The 13707-nt window shown below is 42.3% G+C and overlaps 1 protein-coding gene across 1 annotated transcript in view; it reads left to right on the top strand.

Annotated features, from left to right (window-relative positions):
* DNAH11 (dynein axonemal heavy chain 11) overlaps positions 1-13707 on the top strand; it is a 331898-nt gene that overhangs the window by 288951 nt on the left and 29240 nt on the right. Inside the window, 5 exon segments of the mRNA XM_049785980.1 lie at positions 2677-2847; positions 4292-4414; positions 6907-7100; positions 8860-9008; positions 10263-10390. Coding sequence (XP_049641937.1) covers positions 2677-2847; positions 4292-4414; positions 6907-7100; positions 8860-9008; positions 10263-10390 — 765 coding nt within the window.

The raw sequence follows: 13707 nt of genomic DNA on the forward strand, positions 1-13707 counted from the left end.
TGTTCATAGATACTTTTTTTTTCCATGTGCACCCAAACTGAAAACAACCTGGAGTTCTAACAAGTGAATGGCTATACATACTCAGTTTGCCTTTGTAGTGGAATTTCACTCCCACTATAAAAGTATCAACTTTTACATAAAACATGGACTTATCATGAAAGCATAATGTTGAGAAGAACAAGCCAAAGTACCAAGGAGTACATTTTGTTTTGACTTGTGTTTTTGTTTCGGGTTTAGGTCACACCTGGTGATGCTCAGGGCGAATTCCTGGCGCTGCGCTCAGGAATTACTCCTGGCAGAGCTTGGGAATACTGAGGACCGAATCCAACCATATGCAATGCAAGCACGTTACATGCCGTACTATCACTCTGGCCCCAGAACTACATAATTTAATTCTTTGGGAAGTTACAGAGCAAGCAAAATGAATCTAAAATCATAGATATACTTGAGGAGTGCACTGGGACAGATGATGGAAGTTGACTATCAAGAGGCACATGAGAAGTCTTTGGGGATAATGTGAATAAATAGGTTCTAAATATTGATTATCCTGGTTTACAGTTAGTATAAACATTGGTCAAGACTCATCATGCACTCTTGATGCATTTTAATGTCTGGGAAAACAGATTTTACAGTGAAAATATCAAATGGGTACTTAATACTTTTTTTTTAATTTTTTTGGCCACACCCGGCGTTGCTCAGGGGTTACTCCTGGCTGTCTGCTCAGAAATAGCTCCTGGCAGGCACGGGGGACCATATGGGACACCGGGATTTGAACCAACCACCTTTGGTCCTGGATCGGCTGCTTGCAAGGCAAACACCACTGTGCTATCTCTCTGGGCCCAACTTAATACTTTTTAACTAATAGTTTACTGTTATGACTTTAATTCACTCAAAGATGCATAGTTCAAAGGGTTTTATAGAGTTTTCTCCCTTTCCATCAACCAAAGATAATTTGCATTTATTTTTCAAGCTACATATATTTATTTTTATATATTTAAATATAGACATAATTTTTTGGGTTTGGGGGCACACTTAATGGTGCTCAGGGCTTATTCTTTCTCTCTGATCAAGAATAATTAGTCATAGTGGGGCTCAGAGCTTCATATGGGATGCTTCAAATCAAATCAGAGTTTGCTGCATGCAAGGCAAATGACCTTCACACCATACTCTGGACCAGAAAGAAAATTCTTTTTTTGGGGGGGTCGTTTGGGTCACACTCAGCAGTGCTCAGGGGTTACTCCTGGCTCCACACTCAGAAACCACTCCAGGCAGGCTTGGGGGACCATATGGGATGCCGGGATTCGAACCAATGACCTTCTGCATGAAAGGCAAATGCCTTACCTCTATGCTATCTTTCCGGCCCCCCGAAAGGAAATTCTTACACATGCTACCACATAGGTAAAGCTTGAGAACATGATGCTAAGTGAAATAGATAATTGACAATAGTAAATACCAATTTTATATCTGAGGTATTTAGAGTAGTCAAAAAAAAAAAACTCTCAGGAGCAGAAATTAGAAAGTAGAATGACAGTGGCTTAAAAGAGGAGAAAGTTCTTTTTGTATAGTTTCAGCTTTGGAAAATAAAAATGGTGATTGGTCATGTAACAATGTGAATATGCTTAACATTTAGCAGTACATGTAACAGTCTTATAATACTAGGGGCCAAGGATGTGGATCTAATAGCAGAACATATGCCTGGTATGTGTGAGACCTTGGGTTCATCCCTAGTGACCTTTGAACAGTACCAGGTGTTTTCCTATGATTAAGGTGGTAAATTTTCTTTTTGTATTACCTTAAACTATTAAAAAATGTTAGGTATTGGGTCAAAGAGACAGCATAGTGGTAGGGCATTTGCCTTGCATGCGGCCAACCCAGGAGACAGTGGTTTGATTCCTGGTATCTCATATGGTCCTCCGAGTCTGCCAGGGGCGATTTCTGGGCTCAGAGCCAGGAGTAACCCCTTAACACCATTGGGTGTGACCCAAATCCCCCCTCCAAAATAATCAATGTTGGGTATTGCCCCAAAGATAATAGAAATGAGAACCAACAGGAATTGGTTCCATAGTGGGAAGCTTACCACATAGTGTGGTGTTGGGGGGATAGGTGGAGAATGCAGTTATGGCAGAGAAGGATCCACTATGACCAAGAGAGTTGAAATGATCACTCTGGACAAGAACTGGGTGCTGAAAGAAGGTAAAGTAATATGCAGTATATCTTTCGATGACAGTATTGCAAACCATGGTGCCTAAAAGGAAAAGATGGAGGAGAAAAGTGTCTCGGAGGGGTCAGACTGGGACCATTGATGGTGAAGAGAGGGAATTTAAACATTGTATGCCTAAAACTCAACCATCAACAACTTTTTAACTCTATATTTCATGGTGATTCTGAAAAGAAAAAACTATTTTAAATGCTAAGCATTGCGGAGGATAGTACTGTTCAGTTGACTGGGGAGGAGATATAGGTGTGTTTTATGAGACAATGATGTTGATAACATTAAAGGCAGTGCGCACTTAGTAAGCACTTTTAGAAGAGTTCCTGTAATCCTCAGGAAAAAAAAATGCTTCCTTGTTCCCTTAGAAAAAAATTAAACTTAAATTGTAGGCTTTATGTGGCTGAACTTAGCTAGATTCGGGTACCAGTAATCACTCTTTAACCATCATGACAAATATCTTCCAGTCTTTCAACATGCTCTTCCATAGAGCAATTGAACAGGCCACCAAGGTGGAAGACATGCAGGGGCGTATCTCAGTCCTGATGGAGAGCATCACCTATGCCACTTTCCTGCATATAAGCCAGGCACTGTTCGAGAAGGACAAGCTCACCTTCCTCTCCCAGATGGCTTTTCAGGTGAGCTGTGTCTATAGAAAGCACATCTGAGCCAGAGTTCGACACCTTTGTCGTTGCGTACCTCTTTTCAATTAAGACCCTACATAACTTTCCCTGGAAGTTTGAGTGTCCCAAGATGAACATGGGCATGTGATGTCCTTCTAGTTGGTGGATCTGCACTGTAAGCAAACACAAAAGCTGTTACCCTGCTAAATAGATTAAAGTGACAGTCTTCTCTGATTCTGCACAGGACTACCTAGGCCTTCCAGGAAGTTTCCTGAAGATCATGGTTCTAAAGGCAAATCTTAGTTAGTATCCCTAGAGTTGGTTAGCTAGAACTCCTTTGCAACAGACCCAAAGAATTCCAGTTTACAAGTATGATCCACCTGTTTCCTTTTACTTTTTTACATATGCATTTCTATAAAAGTCTGTGTTTAAATGAAGTTGCCAAAAGAAGGGGCCAGAGTGATAGCAAAGCATATATAGCCTTGCATGTGGCCGACTGGGTTCAATCTCCAGCATCCTAAATGGTCACCTGAGCCTGCCAGGAATGATTTCTGAATGCAGAACCAGGAGTAATCCCTGAGCACTGCTAGGTGTGCCACCCCCCAAAAAAAATTTTGCCAAAATAAGAAAAAAATACAGAAGCAAGCTGGAGCAATAGTTTAGTGGAAAGGGCAGTTGCCTTGCTGACTGGTGATCTATCCCCAAGTCTCCCAAGCCAGGTATAAGCCCTGAGCACTGCTGGTTATGGCCAAAATATGGGGAAGAAAGTGTGGGGGGACTATATTCCAAGATGAATTCATTCTGTCTTCTTATTAGTTCATGAATCCAAATCTTAGTGAAAGGAGCATGTACTACCTATTTTATTTCCTACCCAGTGTTCTGAACAAGAAAACATTTTATAAATACCTGCAGTTAATAATGATAAAAGTTTGCTTGTCTCCAGTTTGGTCAGAAGTGATCTCTGGGTACTTCTGTAGGTGGCCCTCAAAGAAGCAAACCAAAACAATTACATTTTTTTTCAATAATTGTGATATTTTAGATGCTTTGGGGTTATATGAGTGTTGATGATTATAGTCTATGGAGTAAACAGGATCAAAGCTTTATAGAATAAAATTTGAGGTGCTTATTTTTATGTTACTCAATAAATAATCAAATAGTACTATAAATATTTGGCTGAATGCTCAGAAATTGCTTCTGACAGGCTCAGGGTAGCATATGGGATGCTGGGGATTGATGTAGGTCAGTCTGAGGTTGGTCCTGGGCCGGCTTTGTGCAAGGCAAATGCCCTACCACTGTGTTATCACTCCGGCCTCCAGATTCTTTATTGAAGCAATAGAGCTGACATTTAGCTTCATAACTTCTCAGCAGGCTTGCTTATATTTGTTGAACTGTGGCTGATTCTTCTGATGTGATTTTGATGTAAAGTTAATGATCCTCTTCAATTTTGTATATTCTCAAGATTTTGTTGAGAAAGAAAGAGATAGACCCTCTGGAATTGGATTTCCTGCTTCGGTTCACAGTGGACCACACTTACTTGAGTCCTGTTGATTTCTTAACCCCTCAATCATGGAGTGCCATTAAGGTAAGTTAGCAACGTAATTTTTCAGGTTTTTGTTTTTTTAATTTTTCTTTTGGTTTTTGGGTCATATCCGGCAGTGCTCAGGAGTTACTCCTGGCTCCATGCTCAGAAATCACTCCTGGCAAGTACAGGGGACCATATGGGATAACGGAATTTGAATCGATGACCTTCTGCATGAAAGGCAAACGCCTTACCTCCATGCTATCTCTCCGGCCCAGATTTTTCAGTTTTTAAATTAGATTTTCAATCTCATGTGTCTCTAAGATAGAAATAAAGTTCTAAAAGACAGGTGAGGGGCTAGAGCAATAACACAGCGGTAGGGCATTTGCCTTGCACATGGCTGACCCAGGACAAGATCTGGGTTTGATTCCCGGCATCCCATATGGTCCTCTGAGCCAGGAGTAATTTTTGAGCACATAGCCAGGAGTAACCCCTGAGTGTCACAGGGTCTGACCCAAAAAACAAAAACAAAAACAAAAACAAGACAGGTGATAAATCAGGCTCATTTCCCCTGTAGAAATATGCTACCTTATGTGGTGTTACTGGGGTGTTTTCTTAATAGATAGATTGTTGTTGATGTATTTATAAACATATTCATGCTATGAACATTATGAAGATCCTTTGATAACGTTAAGGACTATTAATTAGTTTTGGCCACACCCAGCTGCACTTAGGGGTTACTTCTGGTTACTTCTGTCTCTGCACCCAGAAATTCCTGCTGGTAGACTCAGGGGACCACATGGGATTCCAGGGATTAAACCTGAGTCAGTCGCATGCAAGAAAAACACCCTACACACTGTGCTATTATTCCAGCCCCAATATAAATGACATTTTTTACATCTTTTCCTTAAATATAGTTTCTTTAGGTTTGTTTTGGGAGGGGGGCACACCTAGCTACACTCAAGGCTTACTCCTGACTGTGCTGAGATAACTCCTGGCCCTCAGAGAATCATGTATGGTGCCAGGTACCTTACCTGGGCCATCTGTATATAAGGCCAGTACCTCATCCTCTGTACTATTTTTATGGCCCTATTTTCTTCAGGGTAAATTAACAGTTAGTTAATTAGCAGTTTGTTCTCATTGTAAAATATATAAGCAAAATAGTGTTTCAGAAAAAAAAAACTGCTTGTCATTTTTCTTTTCTTTTTTTTTTTCTTTTGGGTTTTGGTTTTAGGGTCATACCCAGCAGCTCTCAGGGGCTACTCCTGGTTCTACACTCAGAAATCGCCCCACCGGGGGACCATATGGGTTGCCGGGATTCAAACCACCGTCCTTCTGCATGCAAGGCAAATGCCTTACCTCCATGCTATCTCTCTAGCCCCACTTGTCATTTTTCAACCCCAATAATCACCCCTTATTTTATATTTCTGCCAGAAGATCCTTTTAAGAGTTTAATTTCCCAGCTCTGTACATATGAATTTTTTTTTTACCATACCCAGCTGTACTTACTTTTGGCTCTGTATTCAAGGATCACTCCTGGCAGACAAAAAGAACCATATGGGATGCCAAGGTTTGAACCAATATTGGCTGTGTGCTCTACCCACTCTGGCCCCCATTCTTTTATTCTTCAGAGATTATTGTATGCTTTGAAAATAATTGATATCACTCATTTTTACAGCTTCTCTGTATTTTTTTTTACTTTTTTGGGGGGCCACACTTGGTGACGCTCAGGGGTTACTCCTGGTTATGCTCTCAGAAATCGCTCCTGACATGGGGGACCATATGGGACGCCAGAGGATCAAACCTCAGTCCGTCCTAGGCTTGCGCAGTCAAGGCAGATGCCTTACGCCTCGTGCCACCATGCCGGCCCCTTGTTTGCATTTTAAAAGAAATTGATTAGATCATTATTTTAGAATTACAATTTCTACTGTGTAACATCCAGGATAATATCAGACATTAGATAACACATTAAAAATGGGTCATAAAAGGCATTTAATAAACCAGAGCATTTTCATAGTGGAGGGAGAAAGACAAGGACTTCTGCCAGGAATGAGTATAAAGAAAAGACTAAAAAATAGTGGAAGTGAAGCCAGAGCAATAATATAGCAGGTAAGGCATTTGCCTTACATGTCGCTGACCTGGGTTTAATCCTTGGCATTCCTGAGCACAGAGCTAGGAGGAACCCCTGAGCAATACTGGATGTGACAGACAAAAACAATAGTGGAACTATGGGGAAGCAAATGTATGGGATTTGGTCAAAGAGCCATAGTTACTGTCTGACTATGCCACAACATTAAAAAAAGAAAGGAGAATGCCCTCTACTCTCTTCTTTTTCCATATACTCCTTTGCTGGGTCTTTGATGGGTCAAACCCAATCAAGCCAGAGACCAGGAAGTTGTATGCAAGTAACTGAAGAGATCATCCTATTAGCAGTGCAGAGTTGTAGGGTCAGTCTAGAGAGAAAATGAATGTTGTGCCCAGGCTTATTGACATAGAGCTGATGCAGTCACAAGCCTTTGCATGCCATCCCTCCTTGCTCCCCTCATGTATCATAGGCTATGGCCCTTATGGAGGAATTTCGAGGCATAGACCGAGATGTGGAGGGATCTGCCAAGCAGTGGAGAAAATGGGTTGAATCTGAATATCCAGAAAAAGAAAAGTTACCGCAAGAATGGAAGAAGAAAAGTTTAATACAGAAGCTGATCATTTTGAGAGCTCTGCGCCCTGACAGAATGACCTACGCCCTCAGGTGAGGCTGCCCACAGGTTGAAACCTGAGGAAGCAAGTCCTAAGGGCTTGGGTTCTGATGAGGCCTGGAAAGTAGCAGAGGCACCAAAAGGCAGTAGGAGCAGGGAGGCTGGCAAATAGTTTCTCCTGCAATTTGGCAGTAACCATTCAATCTAGCTGCAGCTCCAAGCACTTCAACCCTGGTAAACTGCCCTCCAGTGGCAGTTACCTGGGATAAGCATCTAATAACTGGCATCATCACCTTTAAAGGGACAGTATCTATTTATCACTGACCGGGGCCATAAGACTCTCTGTTTCCTTATAGACTCTTATGGAAGCATTTATCAGCCAACTGAGAAGTGAATCTACTGAAATTGTGATATGTATATAATTATTTATTAAATTTACTGACCAGTATGCTTGTTTATATGGTGACACAGCACACCTTTCTGAAATAATTTGGAGACAGGGAACTAATAGAAACATTTCTTCTAGGAAAAGAGACAGGTCTGAGCAGAGGGCAAAGGTCAGTAATATGCATTCTTGAAAATGAGTTCAGCAACACTGAATCAGTGCTGGAATTTTGACTCTGAAGGTTTTAGCAGGTCAAATAAAAATGGCTTCTCGCCTGAAGACATTTGTGGTGCAATAACTTTATTTCTAGTACAATGTCAAAGCTGAGATACATCTCCATCTCAGTTCAAGATTCCTTTCTTTTTCCTTTTTTGCGGGGGATGTGACCTGGGGAGAACCTATTCAGCAGAGATTAGGAGTTACTCCTGTCTCTGCTTAGGGATCACACTTGGTGGGCTTGGGGATCATATGTGGGTGGAGCTGGGATCAAACACGAGTTGGCAACATGCAAAGGCAATTACCCTATCCACTGTACCATTGTTCTGTCCCTTTAAGCATCCTCCTTATTTGCTCTTTTGATTCTTCAATGGTACTATGCATCTTTTTCTTTTTCTTTTTTTTTTTTTTTTTTGGGTTTTTCGGACCACACCCATTTGATGCTCAGGGGTTACTCCTGGCTAAGCGCTCAGAAATTGCCCCTGGCTTGGGGGGGACCACGGTCCTTCCTTGGCTAGCGCTTGCAAGGCAGACACCATACCTCTAGCGCCACCTCGCTGGCCCCTGTACTATGCATCTTCATTCCCATGTTTTCTGTTCTAATTTTAATTCATCAACTAGAGCCCTCACCATCCTTCCTGATCATGCTTCTCTTTCTTTAATCAGAATTATGCACTTTGGGCATTTTCCTTTGCTTTGTTTAGTTCATCGGTTTTTCTCATTGCAGAAACCTCTGCTGAGCCCTACTTCGTAAGTTATTTCTGCTCCCTAGTACTGACTTTCTGCTAAATCCGATGCTGCGGGAAAATAATCCCTGCCTAATTGAGCTTCCTTGTGTTAGAAACACCCCCCAAAAGCATTTGTATATTCATGAGAGGCCCAGCAGGCCAGAAAATTGCTCTGTGACAAATCTAATGAACTGTTAATAAGTAATGGGGGCCTATCAGGGGATCTGGGGGGGTTACCAAACCATATGCAGGCAGTTGATGGTGCTTAGAGGGGTTCTCAGGAGCCCCTCAAAATGGGACATAGCTTTCTGAATTTTAGCACCTCTGTAGCAGAGATGGATTTTGCTGCATAAATCGTTTTGAATTCATATTGTCATTCTCCTAGGACATCCCATGAAATTAGCATGTGCCCCCTCCTTTCTCTGCCTGTGGTTGATTCTGATTCAAGGTCAGAAATGCCGGTTCTGTTTTCCAATTTTGCAGGAATTTTGTGGAGGAGAAACTGGGTGCAAAGTATGTGGAAAGGACCAGATTTGATCTAGCTAAAGCATTTGAAGAAAGCAGCCCAGCCACCCCCATATTCTTCATCCTGTCCCCCGGTGTCAATGCCCTAAAAGACCTTGAGATCCTTGGTAAGTGGCCAGGAGGCTAACTGGCCTGGCCACCCATCTGTCCTCCTTTCAACCCAGCACCCACCTAGCCCTACTCTTAGCTCACAGTCCTCTGAGTTTCTTCTTTTCCTTCCTTCCTTCCTTCCTTCCTTCCTTCCTTCCTTCCTTCCTTCCTTTTTCCTTCTTTTTTCCTTCCTTCCTTCCTTTTCCTTCCTTCCTTCCTTCCTTCCTTTTTCCTTCCTTCCTTCCTTCCTTTTCCTTCCTTCCTTCCTTCCTTTTTCCTTCCTTCCTTCCTTCCTTTTTCCTTCCTTCCTTCCTTTTTCCTTCCTTCTTTTTTCCTTCCTTCCTTTTCCTTCCTTCCTTTTTCCTTCCTTCCTTCCTTTTTCCTTCCTTCCTTCCTTTTTTCTTCCTTCCTTCCTTCCTTCCTTCCTTCCTTCCTTCCTTCCTTCCTTCCTTCCTTCCTTCCTTCCTTCCTTCCTTCCTTCCTTCCTTCCTTCCTTCCTTCCTTTTGTTGGTGATTGCGTGTACAGAAAATGTGAGGCTAATAACACTGTAGTTAGAAGAAACGTTGAAATGGAACATTCCTCTAGTTTGGCATAATACAAGTTTCTTTTGTGTTATTTTCCACCTTTTGAGGGCCGGAGGGCAATTTTCTCCATGCTTGTGTAATCTGTGCCCCCCCACCTCGTGACTAAATAATGGTCATTAGAGCTAGTCTTTTTGATTGTGCAAAGGCACTGTTGCTTTGTGCTCCGCATTTCTGTGCCCCGCAGCCTGCACTGAGAATACCAGGTTAATAAAGCTGTGTGTGACCTGGTGGTACGCGATTCAAGCACGGCCTCACAAGGTGAGAGACCCGAGCATTTACCCAAGGAGCCCATCAGGTCAAAAACAGATGTGATAGCGACCACATGTTGGTCCTTTTTCATGCAGGAAACGCTTTGCTACTCAGGCGTCCTGAGAGTTTCTAGAGCTCGATAACAATGCTCGCCATCTATCAAAATGTCAAAATGTCATTAGTGGAAAATCAAAGGAACTGATTTTCACCCTTAGCCTTGCTAGCACTCACACGGGGGCAGCTGGCGAGAGCAAAATGCTTCTTGTTTGACCTGACAAAGTTTTTTTTGTTTGTTTTTGTTTTTGTTTTTGTTTTTTTATTCCTTCACAAAAGTGCCCTTAAAGGGGGGGGCAGCAGGAGGAACATTTCAAACTTTTCTTACTTAGGCCTACTAGACTTTTCCGAAATCTCACTGTGTTGTATTTCTGCCCCCACAGGCCAAAGACTCGGGTTTACAATCGACTCTGGGAAATTCCACAATGTGTCTCTAGGCCAAGGTCAGGAGAGCGTGGTGGAAATAGCCTTGGCCAAAGCTTCCCAGGAAGGTCATTGGGTCATGCTTCAAGTGAGTACACCAATGTCTTGGAGACTCCGGGAGAGCACAGAAGATAGACTGGCATAGGAGAAGGATTCATCTCTCCTGATGCCACTTGGCACTTCCTAGGGTCCTCAGGGGTGCCAGATGACTATCATCCCTTTCTGGGGTGTTTAGTATTTTTAAGGTTAAGCATACCAAAAGGGTGGGATTAAAGTGACAATACAGCAGGTAAGACACTTCCTTTCTTTGCAGCTGACCCAGGTTTGATATTTGGTATCCCATATTGTCCCCCAGTCCCTGTCAGGAGTAATTCTTGAGCACAGAGCTGGAAATAAGCCCTGGTACCATTGGGTGTGGCCCCAAATTTAAAGTTTAAACTTTAGAAGGGAAGCCTGAGAGATAGTATAGAACTTAGGCACTTGCTATGCATATAGCTGAACCTAGTTACAAATCCCTACACCATGGGGTGGCACACAGAGCAAGGAACAATCCCTGAGCACTGCCTGTGGAAACCCCGAAACAAAACTACTAAAATATATCTCGTCTTTCTTCAGACTGGAAGCACTTTGGAATATTCTGCTTCTTCTTGTTCTTCTGTTCCCTCTATTTGTAAGGTCAGGGCATGAGAGTTGATAATTCCTTTATCCCTTGTGATTTTTAACATTTTACATCTCTGTGCTTTTAACCCAACCTGCCTCAAAGTGGCCCCCACATCAGAAGGTTCTAATAAAAACCCAGGGAGCCCCAATAATGCAAGAGTGTGTGTATTGAGGGGTAGAGGGCAAGATTTAAATAAGGCAAACAAATGGTTGTTGTCAACATTTTTCAGGTTCTGAAGAGTTTGCTCTAATGGGCTCAGATAGGTAGCACAGGGATTTAGGTACTTACCAAGCCAGAACTGACCTGGATTCAATCTTAGGTACCACATACCCTAAGCCCCACCAGAGTGAATCCTGAGCATTGCCCTTCCTTTTCCTCAAAAAAAAAGAAAATTGGTTGCTCTAATGATCTGAGGTGTGGTACTCTGCAACGTTCATGAAACAAACAACAAACCAACAAAGCCACATAAGTGGAAGGAAATAAGAATAAAACTTGATTTGCGAGCTCAAATCTATAAGAATGGTCTATCATAGGGACAGTCTTTTACTTAGAAATAGGGTTCTTTGCCCTTTTGGCTTTAGGCTGGGTCTTTGCCCTTTTGGTCTTTGACCAGCATGGAGGTCAAAGGAAAGATGGCTGAAAGGAGTTAAGATGCAGGGCTAAGAATAGCAATGCTTGAAAGGTTATAAGATAGGCCACACACATGTGGTGAATAGGGATGAATAAAGTTGATGCTTCCTGATGCCTGCCTGTGAGTGAGTTCAATACCCATCGCTTTCCTGAACCCCAGACCCGCCGGCTGGATGGGGATCGCGGAGCCACGTGGCCTGGGATGGCAGAATAGAATCTCTCCATCCTTCACCACCCAGCTCCATCGTTAATTATTTAATACAACAATGGCAGTGTCTGAGTGTTCACAGAGCATGATGACTATAATTGCAAAGCTGAGCTTGCTTTAACATCTGATGGAAGGACAATCGTTTGCTACCACCCTTCTGTGGACATTCCGTATGAGCACACAAAACCTATTCCTCGACCAGATCCTGTGCAGAATAATGAAGAAACATATGATCAAGTGCTAAAGACCAGATTACAAGAGAAAAATGTATGTTATGAGCAAGGACCCATGATAGAACAGCTGAGCAAAATGTTCTTTACTACCAAGCACCGTTGGTACCCTTGTGGACAGTATCATAGACATCGCAGGAAGCTGAATCCTCCAAAAAACAGATGAGATTGAGTTTCTTGGGAATCAGGGAAATGTTACTGTTTAATTGGCCATTTGAGAAAACACAATCTGATATATCACTGCTATTTTTTAATTATCTTTATTTAAACACCATGATTACAAATATAATTGTAGTTGTATGATTACAGTCATGTAAAGAACACCCCCCTTCACCAGTGCAGGATTCCCACCACCAATTTCCCAGATCTACCTACTCCCCACCCCCCACACACACACCTGTACTCGAGTCAGGCTTTCTTTTTCCCTCATTCATTCACATTGTTATGATAGTTTTCAATGTAGTTATTTCTCTAACTGCACTTATCACTCTATGTGGTGAGCTTCATGTCATTAGCTGCACCTACATGGGAGGATGGGAGGAAGTAAGGGTTGGGACTGAGGCAGTAAAATATTAGAAATGAGCTTTGATATCACTGCTATGTTATACATTAAAAATATAATAAAGTGTTTTCATATAAAAATTCCTCAAAAAAATAGATGGGAAAAGATTTCAGGCAGTGAGTCTGGAGGGGGGGGGCAAAAAAATACAAGTGAGCCTGTGTGATACATAATGATATTTTGGCACCCAAACTAAAAACCATCTTGAGGGTTCTTTATAAACCTTGCCCATACCAGAGGAGGGGTTAAGCAAGGTGATAAAGTACATCTTCTTCTTCACTGTCTCCCTCTGCCTGTCACATAGCTGTGAATTCTGTGATGATTCAGGTAGATTCTTACTCTAATGGCTTGTCCTCTCTTCAGCAGACCTTGAGAAGGAGAAAAGGAACCAGCTAGGCCAATCTTTTTATTTATTTATTTATTTATTTTTAAGCAAGGCCCATCTTATCACTAAACCCAAGCCCATTTTGAGACAGAGCCAGTTTAGGGACAAGGCTGCAGGGCTGGCTCTTACAACGCCCCCTTGTGGATAATCGTAGAATGATACAAGAAGAAAAAATTCCTTGGAGCAATTGTAGGATGTGGGAGTAGACACAGCAAGGAAGACAGGGTAAGTGAAGGTAGGATGGCTGTCTCCATGAATCTAGGAGTGGCCATGGGATTCACAGCACAGTGGTCTCTAGGATGCCTGCTCTTAGACAGTCCTTTGATCATGCCATTCATAGAGTCCCTGATCTGTAATCATAACAGCACTGTGGCAAAGAGCAGTATTATTGTCCATATTATAAAATTGAAAAAAGAGTCTAACTCAGTAGTCTAGGAATCTCTCAGGAGGCCTCTGTCCTGCACTGCTCTCATTTATGGTCTCCCCTATGTAGGTCTCAGAGATACTTCCTCTCTACTCTTTGCCCTGTGTCCCACCTTGGAATGATTGTAGGAAAAAGACAACATTAGGCTTCTGAATGTCCTCATTTCTGGATCTTTCTAATGATCCTTTTGTGTTTAGTTGGATTTTTTTGTTTATTTAAACAATGACAACAACAACAAAATTCCAAATGGGTGCTGTTTACTTCTGCTTACTCCTGGCTCTGCACTTGGTGATCACTCCTGGCGGGGC

The sequence above is a fragment of the Suncus etruscus genome, chromosome 13, assembly GCF_024139225.1.
Source record: "Suncus etruscus isolate mSunEtr1 chromosome 13, mSunEtr1.pri.cur, whole genome shotgun sequence".
NCBI classification, from domain to species: domain Eukaryota; kingdom Metazoa; phylum Chordata; class Mammalia; order Eulipotyphla; family Soricidae; genus Suncus; species Suncus etruscus.